The sequence below is a fragment of the Lepidochelys kempii genome, chromosome 5 (genome assembly GCF_965140265.1).
Source record: "Lepidochelys kempii isolate rLepKem1 chromosome 5, rLepKem1.hap2, whole genome shotgun sequence".
Taxonomy (NCBI): domain Eukaryota; kingdom Metazoa; phylum Chordata; order Testudines; family Cheloniidae; genus Lepidochelys; species Lepidochelys kempii.
This window is the reverse complement of record NC_133260.1, coordinates 6228069-6247833: the sequence shown is the minus strand read 5'-3', so window position 1 is coordinate 6247833 and position 19765 is coordinate 6228069. Positions and strand designations below refer to the sequence as shown.

At 41.3% G+C, this 19765-nt stretch overlaps 1 protein-coding gene across 8 annotated transcripts in view; it reads right to left on the bottom strand.

Annotated features, from left to right (window-relative positions):
- KIAA1328 (KIAA1328 ortholog) overlaps positions 1–19765 on the bottom strand; it is a 285325-nt gene that overhangs the window by 40751 nt on the left and 224809 nt on the right. For 7 of the 8 annotated variants that reach the window (XR_012158833.1, XM_073343417.1, XM_073343413.1 and 4 more), the window contains one exon: positions 12239–12347. Coding sequence is in view for 7 of the 8 variants with exons in the window: in XM_073343417.1 (XP_073199518.1) it covers positions 12239–12347 (109 nt within the window). In the remaining variant the exon portion in view is untranslated. Of the gene's footprint in view, positions 1–4644; positions 4722–12238; positions 12348–19765 lie in introns of all 8 variants that reach the window. The other variant, XM_073343415.1, reaches the window with a different exon arrangement.

Here is a 19765-nt window from a genome sequence, read left to right as displayed (position 1 = left end):
ATCCTGAGGTGGAAATTGATGGATTCAGCTTAAACAAAGAACAACCACAAGTTGACATAACAAATCTCCTTGCCACAGCTGGAGGTGGGGCTAACGGGGACTATGTTCTCATCTATTCCTAAAGTTCCCTTCAAATTTGTACCAAGCATTGGAAGACATGTTGTATGATTCAATCCTCAAGAAACACTGGAAGCATCTAATACAAAGATTTAACTACCTTAAACAGTTCTCCAGATTTTCAGCATGCTATGCAATGCAACATTGTCATGAATAATAGCGGATGTCTGAGTGTGCAGAGATGTATTCTTAGTATCTATTTCATTATCTTTTTCTTGAAGAGTTGGAGCCTGATTCTCTTGTCATTTGGCCCTAGTGTAACTTCATTTTCTTCAGTGACGTTATTCCTGATATACATCATCGTCAGCATATGGAACTTTAGATTTTGATTTTTTCACACCAGATACTTCTATCCCAAGAACATTAAGAGATGAATGCATATTTCCCAAAATATTCTCCGTCCTATTAAGAACCATAGACAAAGACTGAGGATACACTAACTACAGGAACCAACTAAAGGAAGTAAAACCAGACTGAGAAACAAAACCAAAACAAATAAATAAACAAAAAGACAGTCCCCCACCCCTCCCACCCCCCCAAAAAAACCCACCCCTTTGTTTTAAAGTTAGGAGGATGGAAAATTTCTCCTGATTTAGACACTATTATATTTCCTACAATCTCTGTTATTCTCTGGAAATTCTTCATTGGGGAGGATTTTGCCCTCATGGTGAGCCATCAACACCTGGCCTGGATTATTCAAGTAACTAAGATCACCTACTTTTATTCATTCATTGCTTCAAGGCATCTCTAGTTGCCCAGCCAAGTATAAAAGACCTAATATAATATATGACTACCTATGAAATATAATATAATATAATATAATATAATATATGACTAATATAATATATGACTACCTATGAAAAAGGAAAGCTTAATGCTTTTTCTTACTTGCTTACTTGCTTTTCTTACTTGTCAAGGAATATCCCCCTCATAAGAGCAATCAAATGACAAGGGGCTAATGTGGCCAAATAGAAGCACATGCTAAACTTATCCTTACAAAACCAAACAAAACAAATGCCTACCCCAGAAAAATCTCCACCACAGTAGAACCTCAGAGTTATGAACACCAGAGTTACGAACAGACCAGTCAATCACATGCCTCATTTGGAACCAGAAGTACGCCATCAGGCAGCAGCAGAGACAAAAATAAATAAAAAGCAAGTACAGTACAGTACTGCATTAAACATACTATTAAAAAAATAAATAAAGGGAAAACTGCATTTTTCTTCTGTATAGTAAAAATTTCAAAGCTGTATTAAGTCAGTGTTCACAGTTGTAAACTTTTGAAAGAACAATCAAAGTTTTGTTCGGAGTTACGAACAACCTCCATTCCTGAAGGGTTCGTAACTCTTTGAGGTTCTCCTGTATGTAATTCCACCTGTTATTAAAGCATAGTTTTGCCCTAGTCTTGATGTCACAACTGGGTGGGGAGGGATAGAGGGAACCACAATGGGCAGCACCTCTGTGTGCTCCCTGCATCAGCAAACATCAGCATAATTCTAAAATCAGACTTCAAATTTCATCTGCGGCTTTGTGGGTCCCAGCTAACGAGAACACCTGGTGGTAGAGAAGGGCCCAGTGGCCATCTCAAGCATTGGAAACATTGCCTTCACCTTAAACTCTGTTGTTCCCACCCATCGATGATGTCACTCTTGGGAGGGGCTTGCCACAGCAGGGGCAACTCTCACCTCTCTCTCAGACCTCCTTTGTTAACATCATCAAGTATGTTCTGGTAGCCCTGGACATAATCAGGATCAGGCCCTCCTGTGATAGGTGCTGTACACACATCCCATCTCTTCACCAAAGAGCTCACTCTCTAAGAATCCACTAGAACGCAATGATTCATAACAGGAAAAATTACTTAAACTTCTTTTACATCAGTCCTGTGGTCATGCTGCATTTAGACTAGCCCTGCCTTCATACTTACCAATTCATAATTAAAATATGATAAAGGAAGTCAAAATACAAATAGATGAGCTTAGTTGTGGTGCTGCTATTCAAAAGAGAGTGAAACTAAGTATCGCAATGTGTAATTTACTATCTGGCTGATATGGGGTTTGGGGATTTCAAGACATAAGAACAGAGCAAAATGGTTCATCACTACGTCAGCAATCTCCCCTCCCCCTGAATTCCCTTGTGAAAGACATTGCTATCCATGGCAAATTATTTTTATTACAAAGTTAGAGCACTTCTACTGTAAGGATGGCAGGAGCAGTGAGTCCACACCGGAATAGGCAGGGAACACACTCTCTTTTGGGCATCTCCTAACAGCTGCAGGTCCCAAGGGCCCTTGCTACCTAGCTAAATGGGGGAGGAAGAGTAGGATCTCTCAGGAGCACAGCTGGACCGTAGGGGCAGAATCTCCTCTCCCTGGTAGGAGCATCTTTCACAGACCTTTGAACATGAGTGATATTTAGCTTGAGCTCCTCCTGCACAATCTTTCACTGTTGGCCCTCTAAATGCAGGATGACAGAATGCAATTGAAAAAAGCATGGAGGATTCACCAAGAAATAATGAAGGAGTGGCCACGGTGCTAGGAGGAGAACCGGGAGAGGACATTGTCATCACAGCCGAAGAAGGATGAGGTGTAGTGAAGGAGGGTACGACTGACAATGCCAGAGGCACCAGAGAAGTCAAAGAGGAGGAGGATGGAGTAGCGGCCTTAAAATTTGTCCAAGTAGAGACTGCGAGAAACCTAGATGAGAGGAGTGATGTGGGTGAGGATCCAGAACTCCATTGGAGGAGAGGAACTTGAGCCAGGAAAGGCAGTGAAGGAAAGAAGAAAGATGGGACGGTACTAGAGAGGCAGCCGTTGCTTCGGAATGGGGTTTTTTGATGTTGGAGGAGAGCAGAGCATGGGGAGGAGCCAGAGGACAGGGAGTACTTCTCTTTGTTTCATTGTTCTAAGTCGCCAGCTGTTTGGTTACACACACAAATGGGAACTAGACTGAAACCACTAAACTGATTTTCACCTTTGACCTAACATGGGATTTGGAGTGAGTAGGAAAGGCCAGTGCAAGAAACATACAGTGCATAAGAATGGTGTCATCTTAAGAAGCAGACCAAAAGGGTTAAGTCAGCTTTGTAATATGATTTGTACTCTACTTTCCTTTGCTTATTATTACTTTCAAACCATAATCAACTTATTGTCACACCACTGAGTGATGGAAACCTTGCCAGCTACTTCAAAAATTGACAAGGTTTCTGTTGCACGGAACAATCCCAAAAGACATTTCCACTCATTTTAATATAAAATCCTGTCAGATCCACACAGCTGAATAGGGGGAAAACGTTTAAGGAATATACAGCTGTAATAGTCCTCCCCCAGCTAGTCAAGTCTGGAATAAAAGACGATCAAAAAAACTTGAAGATCTAGTGCTAGATTAATGCAAATATCTGCCTGTTTGCCAGTGTACTTTTTGATTAAACTGGCATACATCAAGTACAATTAGAAAGGTTATTTATAACTAAGAAATACATAATTCTGCATTTTGATGAGGGTGACAATTACAGCTGACAGTTACTAATTAACATTAATCCTTTTGCACTGGGAGTCAGAATTTCCTGGTGGGATTTTTGTTGTCTGCAATGGACACAACAAAACTGCCATCGCCAAGCAGTTGTCAGTACAAGCAAGTGCTCTCTGTACTCATAACAAAAATAATAAAGTCTCCATTCATGTTTGAAATTAGATAACCTCAGGTATTTGTACAGAATACCATTTCACAATTAAGCCTGTGACTACAGCATTAAATATAATTACGCATGGCATTTTCATGGTTAAACCCAATTCCAGGGTCTCCCAAGAGTATGTTTCCTAGGATAATGGCTGTTTTCAGCCCCAGGTCACAAATCTCCCACTGTTTAACTTGTTTTCTTATTCCAATTTCAGGTTCTCATCTATGTTTATCTGGCCTGGGGAGTTTAAAGATTTTAACCACACTAATAAACACTGCAGATGTGGAATGGTCTTTCCCCCGTCTCCAACCTTTTTAGAAGCAGCATGGCGGTGCAAATACTGAAGATGCAGCTGATGATGCATATCAGTTTGCTACAGCTGCATATCTAAGATGTGGCAAAAATCAGTTCATTTTTTCCCTTTACCTACTAAACCAGGAACATTTTGGTTTTTTGAAAACAAATCTGACTTTCCAATTCCAACCTTCCAAAATTGCTTGGTTCCTTTGCCTGATTTTTTTAAAATTTACACCCCCATAGTGTCCCCAAACATAATTTTACACCATAAAAATTGTTGACCTAATCAGATGTTTCCATCTCTATGATTCGATAAAAGACAAAAACAGATTTTGTATGCATGCATTATCAAGAGGCAAATTATCCGCATTACAATCTCAGCCATTGCCTTTTCAAGCAAATACAACAGAAAATTCACTTATGGCCCTTTTTCCAACTGCTTTGAAACAGAAGTAGAGACCTGGTCCAAATCTAGTCTAGGTCAGAATCTGTGTTTCAACATAGTTCATCCACTCCATAAAGCCCCTGAATAAAGAGAGTCAAGGTGCTTACCATTTGGGTCGACTGATTGGGTTGGAATCAATGTGGATACAAATAAATGAGGTGTCAGAAAAGGAGCTCTGCAAGATCTAAGTAAAGTAAACCATAATGTACTATTTACAAAGTGTTGTAATTTTCACATTTATTTTGTAAGCTTTAAATAGATGGGTTATTTCTACATACGGAGGTGCCCAACTAAAATCGAGATAAGTGATATTAATGTCCTATGGCCAGTATTATTGAACCTCGAAAGCAATAAACTATGAGTCGATAAATATTACATTTGCAACATAGTTAACATTCTTCTACTGTCTCTGGCACTTATTACACATTGTAACCACAAGTCTACAATACATTATTCATATTTGGGGTGTCACTGAGTGATGGATTGCTGTAAGAGAGGCTGTCCTTTAAATAAATCAACAAATAAAAATGCAAATGTTAACATTTTCAGCCACAACTTTTTCCATCTTGAATGGGGAATGAAAATTTAACATTATATCGACAGCCAGCAGAGAGAACAATTAACAGCCTACACTGTGAATACGAGAGATTAATTTGCCAGTGTCTGGTTTTATCACTCGCATAAGCAACTATATTGGACTTTTCGTGCTGTTAGCTCTCCTCAGGGAACAGAGAAAACTTGTTTCCTATCATGTTCACCACCTCATTCACTGCCCCTCTCCACACACCCTCTTAATTCCTTAAAATGGTTACAAGTTGGACATGGAGTGGCAGATGTTTTTTCTCCTTTTGAATCTTAATTTGTGTCTGATACCAAGAAAGAAAAGTTTCCTTTCCTTCAGAAGTTTTTTCTTCTACAAGATCTCTATAGAAGGAAGAACTTAGTACCGAATAACATTTTAAGAGCAGAAACACATTTAGGCATCCATGGCACTTGCATCTCAAAAGCAGCTACTGTATATGCAAAGTTAATGCTTTTTCACATCACTGTTTCATAAGTATTCAGTATAATGAATCGATTGTACAGCATGCCAATGTGCACTGTTAAATATACTCTGTGCATTACATTTGACATCAAATATTAATTTGCTGCAACGTCCCTGAATACTCATCTTCCTCATGTGAGATGTGTTAGGCAATTGGGTAAGTAATTCTGTTTTTATAATCCCTCCAAACACAAATTAACACAATGTAATCTGTTGGTAAAATTCCAAAAGGCCTTTGTAGTCTAACTGATAATAGTATAGATGGGGTGTTATTTAATGTACAGGTTGCAAGAACTTTTGGACATTGAAATAAAAGTGATTTAAAAGGAACTCAACTTCAAAAACATTCAATTAGCATTAAAGGCCTGATTTAAAGCTGCAGCTAGAAAATGTAGGATTAATACTAAAACTCCAGGTTATCACCCAATCCCTTAAATTCATCTGACTGTACCTAAACTCAGCAGAAATAATTTTACTTAGTTGCCGTAAGAGAGAAAGAGACTGCATTTCAGCAGAGTTCTCCGATGCTGTTCAAAACCTCCTAGCTTCTTTTTGCGTCTGACTGGTTGGCACTGTCTTAGGACTTACCAAGTCAGACCCTGACACTGCATCTGCATGGGAGACACCCCTGAGCCTTCACAGTATCCCAAAGGCTTCAGTGGGGATCTGTGCAAATGAAGGAGTTTTCTGCACAGAGCCAGCTGCACAACTGGTGCTTCTGAAGAAAGTGTCTGACTTTATATTTTCACTTATAACCATTATAACCTATTTTGCAACAGGCCATTTGTTTTGCTGAGCTCAGAGGTCTGTTATATCAGAGTTGAGGCCTAGTTACTGTAGAACCTTCTTGAATCCCTTCACTTAGGCCTTGTCTACACTAGTTTTGTCGACCGAAGTCAGCGTGGAGACAGAAGTCAGCGTGGAGAGCTCATGGTGCATCTTTCAAGCTGACCATGGCAGCTCCATGCAGAAAACACTCTGCCGCTTGGAGCACACCGGAGTTGTTGGATCTGCTGGCACTGTGGGAAGAGGAGGCTGTGCAGTCCCAGTTCTGCTCCAGCCATAAGAACTTTGATACCTATAGTCAGATTTCTTGTGGCATGTTGTATAAAGGCTATGAACAGGACACACATCAGTGCCATGTCAAGATAAAGGAGCTCAGGTAGGTGTACCAGAAAGCAAGGGAGTCAAACCACTGCTCTGTGCTGCACCAAAGACCCGCCGCTTCTATAAGGAGCTTGACACCATCCTCAGGGGTGACCCCACCTCCACCACCGAGAGCCCCATGGATACTTCAACGGGGCTGGAGACAGTGGACTCAACCCTGAGAACGAAGTCATGGATGAGGAGGTCGAGTTGGAGGACAATGCAGACCACACAGCAGAGTCATCTGGTGGTACTGCGAGTCAGGACCTTTTTTTATTGCAAGACCACAAATGCCTGCAATACCATAGAGAAGTACCCCTTTCTATTAATGTACTCTGTTGCAGGATGGTCCAGGGCCAAAACTGGGACATACATGCAATCTATCACCCCGCCACAGTTAGGGAATCCCACTGCTGCAAAGCCATCCACTATTTCATGCACATTGCCAAGAGTCACAGTCCTTCGTAGGAGGATGCGATTAATGGCTCTGCACCCTTGCATTAATGCAGTCCCAACAGTGGACTGCCTGACTTCAAACTGATTCATGACTGACCGGTAGCAGTCTGGAGTTGCTAGCTTCCACACAGCAATCGCCACGCACTTCTCCACTGAGAAGGCAGCTCTCATTTTGGTGTCCAGTGCTGGGGAGAGCTCTGCACACAGTTCCAGCAAGGTGCCTTTCCTCATCCAAAAGTTCTGCAGCCACTGCTCCTCATCCCAAACCTGCAGAATGATGTGATCCCACCACTCAGTGCTTGTTTCCCAAGCCCAAAAGCAACAGTCCACAATGTGCAACTGCTCCGTGAGTGCCAAAAGAAATCTAGTGGTGTTTCTTCCCACATCACACAGCATGTAAGGCACCTCTGATTCCATTTCAGATTGGGTGCTCATTATACACTGCATGACCAGCCACGATGCATTCATAAGTGACCACAAAAGTAGAAAGCAATGCAGCATCCATCCTTTCAGACAGAGATGGTGGGTGCACAGTAAACAAGGGTAATAGAAAAATGTCGTGAAACACAGTCAGACGCCTGTAGAATGATGGAGGAGAGGAACGTGATCAGGAACAGTCAACATGGATTCACGAAGGGCAAGTCATGCATGACCGAACTGATTGCCTTCTAGGATGAGATAACTGTGGATATGGAGAAAGTGGTGGACATGATATATCTTGACTTTAGCAAAGCTTTTGATACGGTCCGCAGCAGTATTCTTGCCTGCAAATTAAAAAAGTATGGATTGGATGAATGGACTATAAGGCAGATAGAAACCTGGCTAGATCATTGGGCTCAGTGGGTAGTGATCAACGGCTCGATGTCTAGTTGGCAGCCGGTATCAAGCAGAGTGCCCCAAGGGTTGGTCCTGGGGCCAGTTTTGTTCAACATCTTCATTAATGATCTGGATGATGGGATGGATTGCATCCTCAGCAAGTTTGTGGATGACACTAAGCTGGGGGGAGAGGTAGATATGCTGGAGGGTAGGGATAGGGTCCAGAATGACCTAGACAAATTGGAGGATTGGGCCAAAAGAAATCTGATGAGGTTCAACAAGGACAATTGCAGAGTCCTGTACTTAGGAAGGAAGAATCCCATGCACTGCTACAGGCTGGGGACCGACTGGCTAAGCAGCAGTTCTGCAGAAACGGACCTGGGGATTACAGTGGACAAGAAGCTGGATATGAGTCAACAGTGTTCCCTTGTTGCCAAGAAGGCTAATGGCATATTGGGCTGCATTAGTAGGAGCATTGACAGCAGATCAAGGGAAGTGATTATTCCCCTCTATTCGGCACTGGTGAGGCCACATCTGCAGTACTGCATCCAGTTTTGGGCCCCCCACTACAGAAAGGATGTGGACAAATTGGAGAGAGTCCAGCAGCGGGCAATGACAATCATTAGCGGGCTGGGGCACATGACTTATGAGGAGAAGCTGAAGGAACTGGGCTTAGTCTGCAGAAGAGAAGAGTGAGGGGGGACTTGATAGCAGCCTTCAACTACCTGAAAGGGGGTTCCAAAGAAGTTCCAAAGAGTGAGGCTGTTCTTAGTGGTGGCAGTTGACAGAACAAGGAGTAATGGTCTCAAGTTGCAGTGGGGAGGTCTAGGTTGGATATTAAGAAAAAGTATTTCACTAGGAGGGTGGTGAAGCACTGGAATGGGTTACGTAGGGGGTGGGGTTGGAATCTCCATCCTTAGAGGTTTTTAAGGCCCAGCTTGACAAAGCCCTGGCTGGGATGATTTAGTTGGGGTTGGTCCTGCTTTGAGCAGGGGGTTGGACTAGATGACCTCCTGAGGTCCCTTCCAACCCTAATCTTTTATGCTTCTATGGGATGAAAAAAACTGCACCATGGGACATTGAGCACGCACCCATGATGCATGGTGATCCATTCCGCCTTCCCACAACTCTTAGCCGCAGAAGGTGGCGAGTAGCACAGTAGAATAGCGACCCACAGTGCACTGTTCTCTTTGTTGATGCTAGAGCACCAACTGTGGATATGGTCTGCTGACAGGAGCATTGTGTGAATATGCACAAGCTTTGCAATTATACCAATTTTTGATTGTTGGCGTAAGATGCATCAACAAAACTTTGTCGTGTAGACAATACCTTAGTGGAAAATGTAAAATTAGGATTGTGATATGAGGTTTAATAAAGGTCATAGCCTCTATTTCAGGGCTTCCTTCCCTACTGACATTTCCTTGCAGGTCACAGCCAAAAATACTGTCTTGCCTCTGGAAAACAAGAAGGGAGTGAGAGGAGTGAACAGATTCTGCAGTCACTCCTGGCCACCTGAGAGGATGATACTTTACAGCAGGCAGAGAAATTATGTTCTTAGGACAGGAACAGGGTTCACTCTTCTTCCAATAAGGCCACTAGCCCCTTGTTAGAGTCTGCCCAACCTGAACCTTGTTTATGGGTTTGCAGTGAAAGCCAAGCCTGCATCAACCAGAGTTTAAAAACTTCAGGATATGCAAAGGAAAAGCTTCCCATACCTGCTGTGAACCAAACCTTGAGACATTTGCACAGATGCAAACACCTGACTTGCAAGTAGTTTAAATTTAACACACCATGCTGTGTCATGGCAGGCATGCATGTGAGCTACTTTCCGATGTCAATATCTCAGATACCGAAACAGGGTCCATCTAATACCCCTTAAAAGTAGTTTATTAATGTTCATTCTGGAAGACAAATCTTGGGCATCTAGAATTAAGACTATTAAGCATCTCAAAACACAACACCTCTATTTCTAACACCTACCGCCAGTTTCACTCCACCCTTTTTGTCCCAGGGGTGATTCATTCACAGTGAAGGCAGGAGGTACCATCACTCTGTCTTTCTCAGGGGAGGTAGATTTAAGACCCAATGAGAGCTCCTCTGGAACACCACCAAGAGAGGCTACAGAACCAGCACATCTTCTAGCCACCCTAGCCATAGCTACTTATCCAACCAGCATCCCCCATTTTCTGAAGCTGAGCTAGCAACCTTGTGCCCCTCATTGGCAGGGAGGTTGCAGACACTTTCTAACACCTTGCTCCTGGCAGATTTTCTACCGTAGCTGCCCAATACCAGGATTTATGCTAGTTAGGGCTGGCATAAACCTGAACTGAATCTAGCCCCTATAAGCTTAAATAGTGAAAAGTAATTAGATTACATCTACTGCAGATTAATTAAATATGTTCTTAGGCTCAGGCTTTGTACAGCAAGTTTCAGTCCCAAGAAAACGGTTGTAGTTAAACTTAATCTCTCAAATTGTGGATTATAAAAAACATGCTGACAGACCCTTAACTTTCGTGGCACAAAAGAGCTATAATTCTCAATATTGATTAATTTAGTGAGTTAAACTTGCAGTCTGAGCTTGTAATCATTCAGTGATAAATTTAGACTATGCATGCAGGGTTTTTTTGGTGAAGAATAAAATCAGCTTTAGGCCTCCACAGAAACACTTGTCCATTTACCATTTTCAATTAGAGAAGCCCATGAGTAAGGAAAAGCACAACATGGCTGTTTAACCTGGTCAATTACACTTACACAAGTACCAACAGAGACAGAGAAAAGCAAAGATCATAGAGAAGCCTGGAATTTGTCAGATTTTTTTATTCACTAATATGACGATTGACTAATTAGATTTATTTGACTGATCACTTCCTGTATGTGACATAATTTTTAATGTTATATCTCAATGATTATTTTATGCTCCCATGCGGTTAGTATGGACCTTCTCTTGTTTTCAATCAGATTCCTTTTTCTGTACGACTTGATTTCTACAGTATAATTTTCTACAGTATAGTTTTCTTATACCTTCTCCTCATTGCTTGTAGGAGAGTTTCAGCCTTGTTTCTAAATTGTCACTAGAAAATACCCAACAATATCTCACAGACACTCATCATTAGATAATGGTGGCTTCTGAAGATAATGCTTTATTGCAGTTTTGTGCTTTTGTTTAAACATGTAGTTGTGGAAAGCAGAACCCTTCTATCTGTCTAGGTTTTATATCCTTCCAGAAATATCATCCTTTTTTTTCCAAAAGAAAAAAAAATGTTGTTTACGTTACTGAATAAGTACAAATTTGTAATATTAATAATAGTTTTTCACCTATTATATGTCACAAGTTCCCTCAGAAGACAGAAATGAAATGCCAGCCTCTACCAAGAATGTAGGGATGATACAGAATTTAGTCCATTGGGTTAAAAAAAAAATTAAACACTGATTCAGCTGCCAAGCCCTTTAGTTTCTTCAAGTAATTTTTAACTCTTCTTGTGAACTGTGTCGTACATTTTATTCATCTGTTGCACAGAGCAATCAAACTAGTATTCTATAACATTGTATATTCCTGTAGTACCATACTCTGACTCATTTAGTTTAACTAAAGATTTTGTTGAAACAAAGTGTAAGCGTGGGGTGTATTTTTAATTTTTTTTTAAATACTCACGACTAGAATTGTAATCCCCCAAAAAGGCAAAGTTGTTTTTCAGTCCAACAAGGGTAACGACAATTCAGCTTTCTTCTTTTTCTTTGGAATAAGAGGGATAATGCTGCTCTCCCAAAGCCTTTATAGCTGATGTATAGTATAATCAGGAATTGCTGACTTAATGTGATTTTGTAGCTGGTCATTAAACACAAAATAACATTTCTACAAAATATTTTAAAAGAAATGTCATTGGAAAAATATGAGGGGGAGGGGTATTAAAATCTTCAAGTGGATTTAAAACCTAACCAGGGTTAATGCCATCCCTTTAAACTATTTACAAATGTATTTAATGTCAGGACTTGGAACTTAAAATACCTTCTGGTATTTAAAATTAAAACATTAGAACTTGGCATATTCCTGCTTTTCTTATTCTAACAAGCAATTTAAGGCTTACTATAAATGTCAAAGGACATGGCAGTTTTTAGTTTATATTATCCACCTTGCGTTAACATGAAATATCACAGAAACTCAGCCACTTCCCTGCATCTTGGGCAATATGATGGTTGCCTTTGCAGAATCTTAAACCAGAGATTACCCAGCAGCTTACCGTGATGTGTCATGCTGGATTGGTGATGTGGCTGTGGTTACAAGCTCTTTTCTGCTGCCTGTCAGTACAGGAGATGTAGCTGCATCCTTTCTAGATCCTGACGCTGTCCCTGTGGAAAGGGGAAGAGGTAATCAAGCTGGGTATTAGAGGCTGGAAAGTTTTGGACAGGTCCTTCACTGTTTGCATTATTACATAACATAAGGCCCAAAAGTTGTGCCACTCTTCAGGGTACTGTATATACAATGAGACAGCAACCAAAGGATTTGTTACCAGTTGACAGGTGCTGTGCATAAAATACATTTTCAGGATCACGTTGAATGATATTTTCATAATATGCCATCCATTGCAGTCTGTACATTACTACCATGTTTCCAAAGTTTGACAGACTTGCATTGCCATCACGGCTTGGAATGTCCACCGTACCAATTTTAGTTGAAAGCTCTCATAAGCTTCCACAAGAAGTTACATTTTCCTTGTCTTCTTTTTAACTATATCCATGAGAATATATGGATCCCAAACCACAAAACTCTTGGTCTGTCCCTCTCTCCTTCCCTCCCAAAAAGGTAACAACATTGTGCACTTAGCTTACTACAATGCCTTTCATTAGAGCATCACTAACAATGATTAGCTCCCCACAGCACCCTTGTGAAGTTGGTAAGGATTACTGGTAAGGATTATTTCTAAATGGGTAAATTAAAGTTAAGTGAGTCTGCACAGAAAGTTGGTGGCAGAGCTAGGAATACATGACAGGCTATTGGACTAGATGGACCACTGGTCTAATCCTGCATGGCAATTCCTATACATTCTGACTGCAAGTGTCCCTGCTCTCAGCACTAAACACTGCCTAACCAAACATTAAATATGTGACAACCACCAAGTGTCAGCAAAAATTAGAAGCCTGACTATTAAGTATCATCATTGCACCTAAGTATTTTAGAGCTTTCTGAACAATGGGTAATATTACCTGTCATATGTGCTGAAATCATAATGAGAAATCAATGATGGAATTTCAGCTAATACTGAATTTTCATAGTTTTCTGGATGCCAGTGAGACTCAACATTATTTGAAAATGTTCTGAGGGTTCAAATATGTACGCACACGCACACACACACAAAGTCCTATCGTAAGAAAAATTGTATTAGCGTTTTGGTGGTTGCTTAAAAAAGAATAAAGTTCCTCCAGCTTCACTCTACTACACTGTGTTAGCACTGAGTGGCAAGAATCCCCAACTTAATAAACAATTAATTACTGCTCAAAGAATTCTTAAAATTACCATGGCAATGCATGTTAACCAGGTGCCCCAGCAACTTGGGACCACCATCCATGGTAAAAGGTGCATCCACAAAAAAAGACTGGGGACCTCTTGCTTGCCCTTGTTGAATAAAACGTGCTTAGAAACAGGTTCACAGAACAGTCTCTCTCTTCCTCTCTTTTACACCTTTCTATTCCATGAGGAAACAGGGCCTTCGCCACTGCCTTCCATCTTTGCTGGTCTCCTGCTGCAGAGCTGGTGTTTTCCAGTGTCGTTCTGATGGCTTTCACTTTTGCTTCTACTGTGTCTTCCCATGTTATCCTTCGTCTACCTCATCATTTCTTGTCCTGGGGGTTCCAGCTCAATGCCTGTCTCTCCTCCATGTATGTCCTAGCCATCTCTATTTTCGTTCCATAATTTTCTGTCCTATCTGTTTGTTTCATCCTCCTCCAGAGTTCTTTGTAATTTCTTCTATCTGATATTAAGGATTTGTCTAAGGCAGCTATTTATGAAAACTTGGAGTTTAGATAGTAAGGTCTGTGACAGGATCAGGCCAGATGGCTACAGGAGAGTGATAGAAGGCAGATATATTAGCCCCAGGTTAAGTAGGTTCCTTTTCCCTGGGTAAGGTAACCAGGGAAAGTTCCAGAACAATCAGAAACTTTCTGGAAACAATTAAGGCAGACTGGCTGCAGGAGTTCTAATCAGCCTATCAAGAAGCTGCCAGAATCAATTAAGTCAGGCAGGCTAATCAGGGTTTTAAAAGGAGCTCACTTCAGTTTGTGGTGTGCGTGCGATGAGCTGGGAGCAAGAGGAGCAAGAAGCTGAGAGTGAGAAGGCGAACTACTGAAAGACTGAGAAGTACAAGCATTACCAGACATCAGGAGGAAGATCCTGTGATGAGAATAAAGAAGGTGTTGGGAGGAGGCCATGGGGAAGTAGCCCAGGGAGTTGTAGCTATCACACAGCTGTTACAGGAGCCACTGTAGACTGCTGCAATCCACAGGGCCCTGGGCTGGACCCCGGAGTAGGGGGGGGCCCGGGTTCCCACCATCCCTCCAACTCCCTACTTGATACCGGAAGAGTTGACCTGGACTGTGGGTTCCACCAAAGGGGAAGGTCTCTGGCCTGTTCCCCCAATCCACTAGGTGGATCAGCAGAGACTGTAGGGATTGTTCTTGTTCCTTTTCCCCATGCTGGTCAGTGATGAGGCTAACTGAGTGAATGGCAGATTTGAGCCACGAAGGTGGCCAAACTGAAGGCTGCTGTGAACCTCTTAGGTGAGCAAATCCGCCAATAAGCGCAGGACCCGCCAAGGCAGAGGAGGAACTGTGTCACAGGTCTTAATAAGCCTCCAAGTCTCAGCACCATATAGTAAAACTGACTTTACAATGGTGTTAAATATTCCAAGTTTAGTTGGGAGGGCAAGATTTCTATTTCTCTAGCTTGGCTTTAGAGCTGCAAAGGCATGTCTGGCTTTCACTATTCTGGCTTTAATGTCTCCAGCTGTTCCACCAAGATATGTCAAATATCTATTGCCAAGGTATGTCAAATATCAAACCTCTTCTATGTCAGTCCCAGAAAGCATTATTAAGACTGCAGAACAGGGGCATAGAATGGACTTCCACACAGAAGTTAGAGAACTCTGACTTTGCAGATGGCACCAAGAAGCTATCCCATACCCATAGAGACATACATGCTGAAACAAATGATCTCCAAGTCTATGCACAATTAGTAGAGTTGAATTTCAAACATGAGAAAACAAATCATGTGAATCAACAGACAAGAAGAAAAACTTCACAGAATAGTGGCACAAGAGTATTAGATTTTGAGAAAACAACACTGAGGAAATAAAGAAACTCAATGAATGTGAGAAAAAGTATTAATATCTCAGCGTAGGAGAAGACTGAAGCATTTTATTCTCACTGCATAACAAGGCATAGTGATGCCTGTAGTCAAACAGTTACGAAACGATAAAGTACCTGCTCTTGACAATATTTCATCAGAACTGCTAAAGAATGGAAGGTTGGATTTAGTTCACTGGCTCCATAGTTCCCTTAAAAGTTCAGGAAACCTGCCACATTCCAGAATATTGGAAAAGGGGCTGCATCATTCCCTTTTTTAAAAAAGGAGAGCAATCAGCTTGCTCAAATTAAAGGGGAATATCACCGCTGTCAGTCCCAGAGAAGGTTTATGATCATTCTACTGAACTGGCTGAAATACATTCTCAACCCAAAAATGAGAGACAGACAACCAGTGTGGTTTCCATACAGGTCGATTTACAATCCATGCTGCATACGTTCTGTAGAATGTTAGTGAAAAACGACTAGAGCGACAAAAGGAAGTTAACATTGCGTTTATAGACCTTTGCAGCTGCCTTTGACTCCAATCAATCAATCAGCCTTGTGGATACTGCTATGCCAGTTTGCAGTGCCTGAGGATTTAGTGTGCCTAGTGGAGGAACTGTATTGTGGTACACTTAGCTGTATGAGGTCAACGGTTGTATTACAAACTGGTTTTCAGGAAAATCAGGAGTACACCAAAGAATGAGTTCTCTCACCTACTTTATTTAATGTTGTAATAGACTGCCTGATGACAAAGCTGATAGAGGCCATAGTTGAAGATGTGAGATTTACAGATTCATCTCGAGTATGCAGAAGACATTAACTTACTTGGAGAGACTACTGTCCAGCTACAGCTGGAAGAGCTGTGAAAAACTGCAGAATCTATGGGATTTAGATCAATGGTGATAAAACCAAAGCTATACATACCTCCTATAAAATGGAAACCAATGACCTGCCAGCACTGCATGTAGATGGCAAGGATGCTGAATGGCTGAATAGTTTTATCTATCTGGGTTGTTGGTTGACAGCAGGAGGGTTTATATCCAAAGAAAGTCACTTGGTGGATCAGTCTCATATCAATGGCATTTCAGCACTTCAAAGCGCATCTGCTTGGGCTGTGGGATGTCTGTGTGACAACTAAGATACAAGCATTCAACGAGCAAGTAATAATGACTGTTATATGGGGCAGAAACATGGCCATTAAAAACAGCTGAGGAGAGGAAACTGAACAGATTTCAGTGTAAAAAATTATGATGTATTCTTAACATTTGTTGGTTTGACTTTGTCACAAACAAAGAGATGTTCAGACAATCCTGTCAAGTTACAGCCTTGCACCAGTTGAGAACAAGATGACCGCAATGGTGGAGTCATGTCCAATGAACAGAAGATGATATGCTTTTTCAGAAGGCTTATAGAGCTGAGGTCAAAGTGAAGCGAAGCATGCGGCTGACCATGAATGAGGTTGGAAAATGTAGTTTTCAGGGATTTAAGAAGCCTACATCCTTCCATATAGACTCTTGCCGAAGGAAGAAAGCTTGCACGGGACTGCTAAAGGTAGAAGTCCATTCTACAAACCACCGTGACTACATCATAGCCATATGAATCTGTTGCCGCTGCTGCATTCAAGGAAAGTTAGACTAACTGCACTGAAAAGAAAAATACAGAGAACCAGATGTCATCAATACAGCTTCATGAGGGCCTGCTGAAAGATCTGAGTGTAAAAATATTAACAGGTCTAGAAATAGAGAACACATCTGTGAATTAAATGTGAATATACTGAGTCAGTTAGGGCTTGTAGCGATAAGACAGGGCAGCAAAGAAAAAGACAGTTACCTTTTTGTAACTGTTGTTCATTGAGATGCGTTGCTCATGTCCATTCCATTGTAGGTGTGCGCGCGCTCGCCACGTTCACTGGTGCTGGACTTTTTCCCCTCAGTGGTATCTGTAGGGGACTGGCTCTGGTGCCCTCTGGAGTGGTACGTCTATGCACCGGTATAAGGGGCACCGCCGGCTCCCCCCACCCTCAGTTCCTTCTTGCCGGAAACTCCGACAGTTAGGAAGGAGGGCGGGTCTTGGAATGGACATGAGTAACACATCTCGAAGAACAACAGTTATGAACAAGTAACTGTCTTTTCTTCTTCGAGTGCTTGTTCATGTCCATTCCATTGTAGGTGACTCCGAAGCAGTACCATGGGAGGCGGGTAGGAGTTCATGGATGTGTTGATTGCAACACAGCTCTGATGAAGCCAGCGTCATCTCTGGCCTGCTGAGTGATGGCATAATGCGTCGTGAATGTATGTACCGAAGACCGCGTCGTGGCCCTGCAGTTATCCTGGATAGGGATGTGCGCCAGGAAGGCAGCCAAAGATGCCTGCGCCCTAGTTGAGTGAGCCTTCACTATCGGTAGAGGTACAGCCTGCGCCAACTCATAACAAGTACGGATGCAGGTGGTGATCCAATTCAAAATCCTCTGAGAAGACTCTAGAAGACTCTTCATCCTGTCAGCAACTGCAATAAAGAGCTAGGTCGATCTATGGAAGGGCTTGGTGCGCTCCAGGTAGAATGTCAGGGCGTGCCAGAAATCCAGAGTATGCAGCTGCCTTTCCTCATTGGGCCAGTGCGGCTTAGGACAGAACACCGGGAGGAAGATATCCTGGTTGACATAGAAATGCGACACCACATTACACAGGAAAGCTGGATGGGGCCGCAGCTGGACCTTGTCTTTGTAGAACAGCACGTACGGTGGCTCCGACATGAGGGCTCCAATGTGAGGGCTTTGATCTCGGATATATGCCTCGCTGAGGTAAGTGCAACCTTCCACAACAAATGAGAAAGGGAACAAGAAGCCATGGGCTCCAAGGGGAAACCCGTTAGCCTGGAGAGGACTGGGATGAGGACCCATTGTTAGACCCGCAATAGAGGTTTTCCTATGGGATGGGGAGCAGGCAGTGTTGGTATATAATACTTTAAATGCTCTTTATTGATTACAAAACAAACTGATTTACTTTACATTTACACCCCAAACATACTATACCAGAGTCCAAAGTTCAGAACAGTCCCGATAGCCAGCCGAGATTTCTTTTGATCATAAGATTATAAAATGGGCGGGGTTGGGGGGGAGAGGGTGAAAACCACATCTATAGCCACACAGGGCTTTGGATTAATAAATGACTTTGATTTGCAGAAGTCAGAGGTAACCATTTATAGTTCATTTCGTTGCATCATCGGTTTTTTGCCTTTGTTTACTGGGCCTTTTACTGACTCAATTTTAAAGAGACTATTCTGGGTGGGCCGCCATAATCCAAGGCATGCCATTTCCTCCAGTTGTTATAAAATTTTATATTAGTCCAGCTGGTGGTGTTTCCTTTTCTGCTGATTTTCCTTATTTTTCTCAGTACATAAGATTGTTTTTGGACAAATAGTTCTAATAATCCTTGATCTTAAGTTCTTTCTTTGGTTGCCAACTTGCAATGCACATATTTATGTCAAACATGTGTCATTCATACCAGGCCTCAATGACCTATAACATATTACATGGATATATTAATCACAATGTATATTGATATATATATCCCAACATTCCCCCTCTTGATACATGATTAATGCCATTAATTATTGTATTACTTTATAATTTTGCAAGCAATTTAATTTTATATATTACTTGCTCCAAAACTTCTTGCTTTTTTATTTGACAGTATAAACATAGCATAATAAAGGTTAACAAAATTATTCATGCAAATAACATTACAATAGGATGTAGCATAAAATATAGAAGAACTGTGAAACTAGGAGACCATTCTTTAAAAATATAATAACAATGAGAAATTGCCCCCCAAAATTTAAATTTTAATATTTGGCCATTGTGGATTAAAATGTTTATTTTTTCTGTTTGTTTGTTTTTTTATTTTGTCCCATGAATAGTCAAATGTATTTTTTTTATTTATACCTTTATTCTAGAGGTGCTTATATATACACACACATATATACACACACACACACACACACCCCTAAATTTTTTCAAATATTAAAAAAACATAAAAGCCAAAAACCATATTTATGCCCTTTTTGAATTATAAGGATTCTTAACATTGAAGCCATGGCCATTATTCCATAGGAATAATGTCCGATGCTTCCGGCTGTATTATTTTAAATACTTACACTAACTGTTTTTATCTTTGCTTGAGCTCCGGTATTATTTTTTTCTTTCTAAAATATAACGGACACAACACAATTTTTTACTACCCCACTCTCTACCTGTTTTCTTTTATTCTTTGCATTTTTTGATTATTTATTAGTACGTTTTCCATTGTACTTATTAATATCTACTTCCCTTAATTTCAAATACCTCCAAGCAATATTTTGAATTACATTTACTTTTTTCTGGGGTTTATTTTGATTATTCCACCCTCTACTTCCTTGGAGCGGGGTGT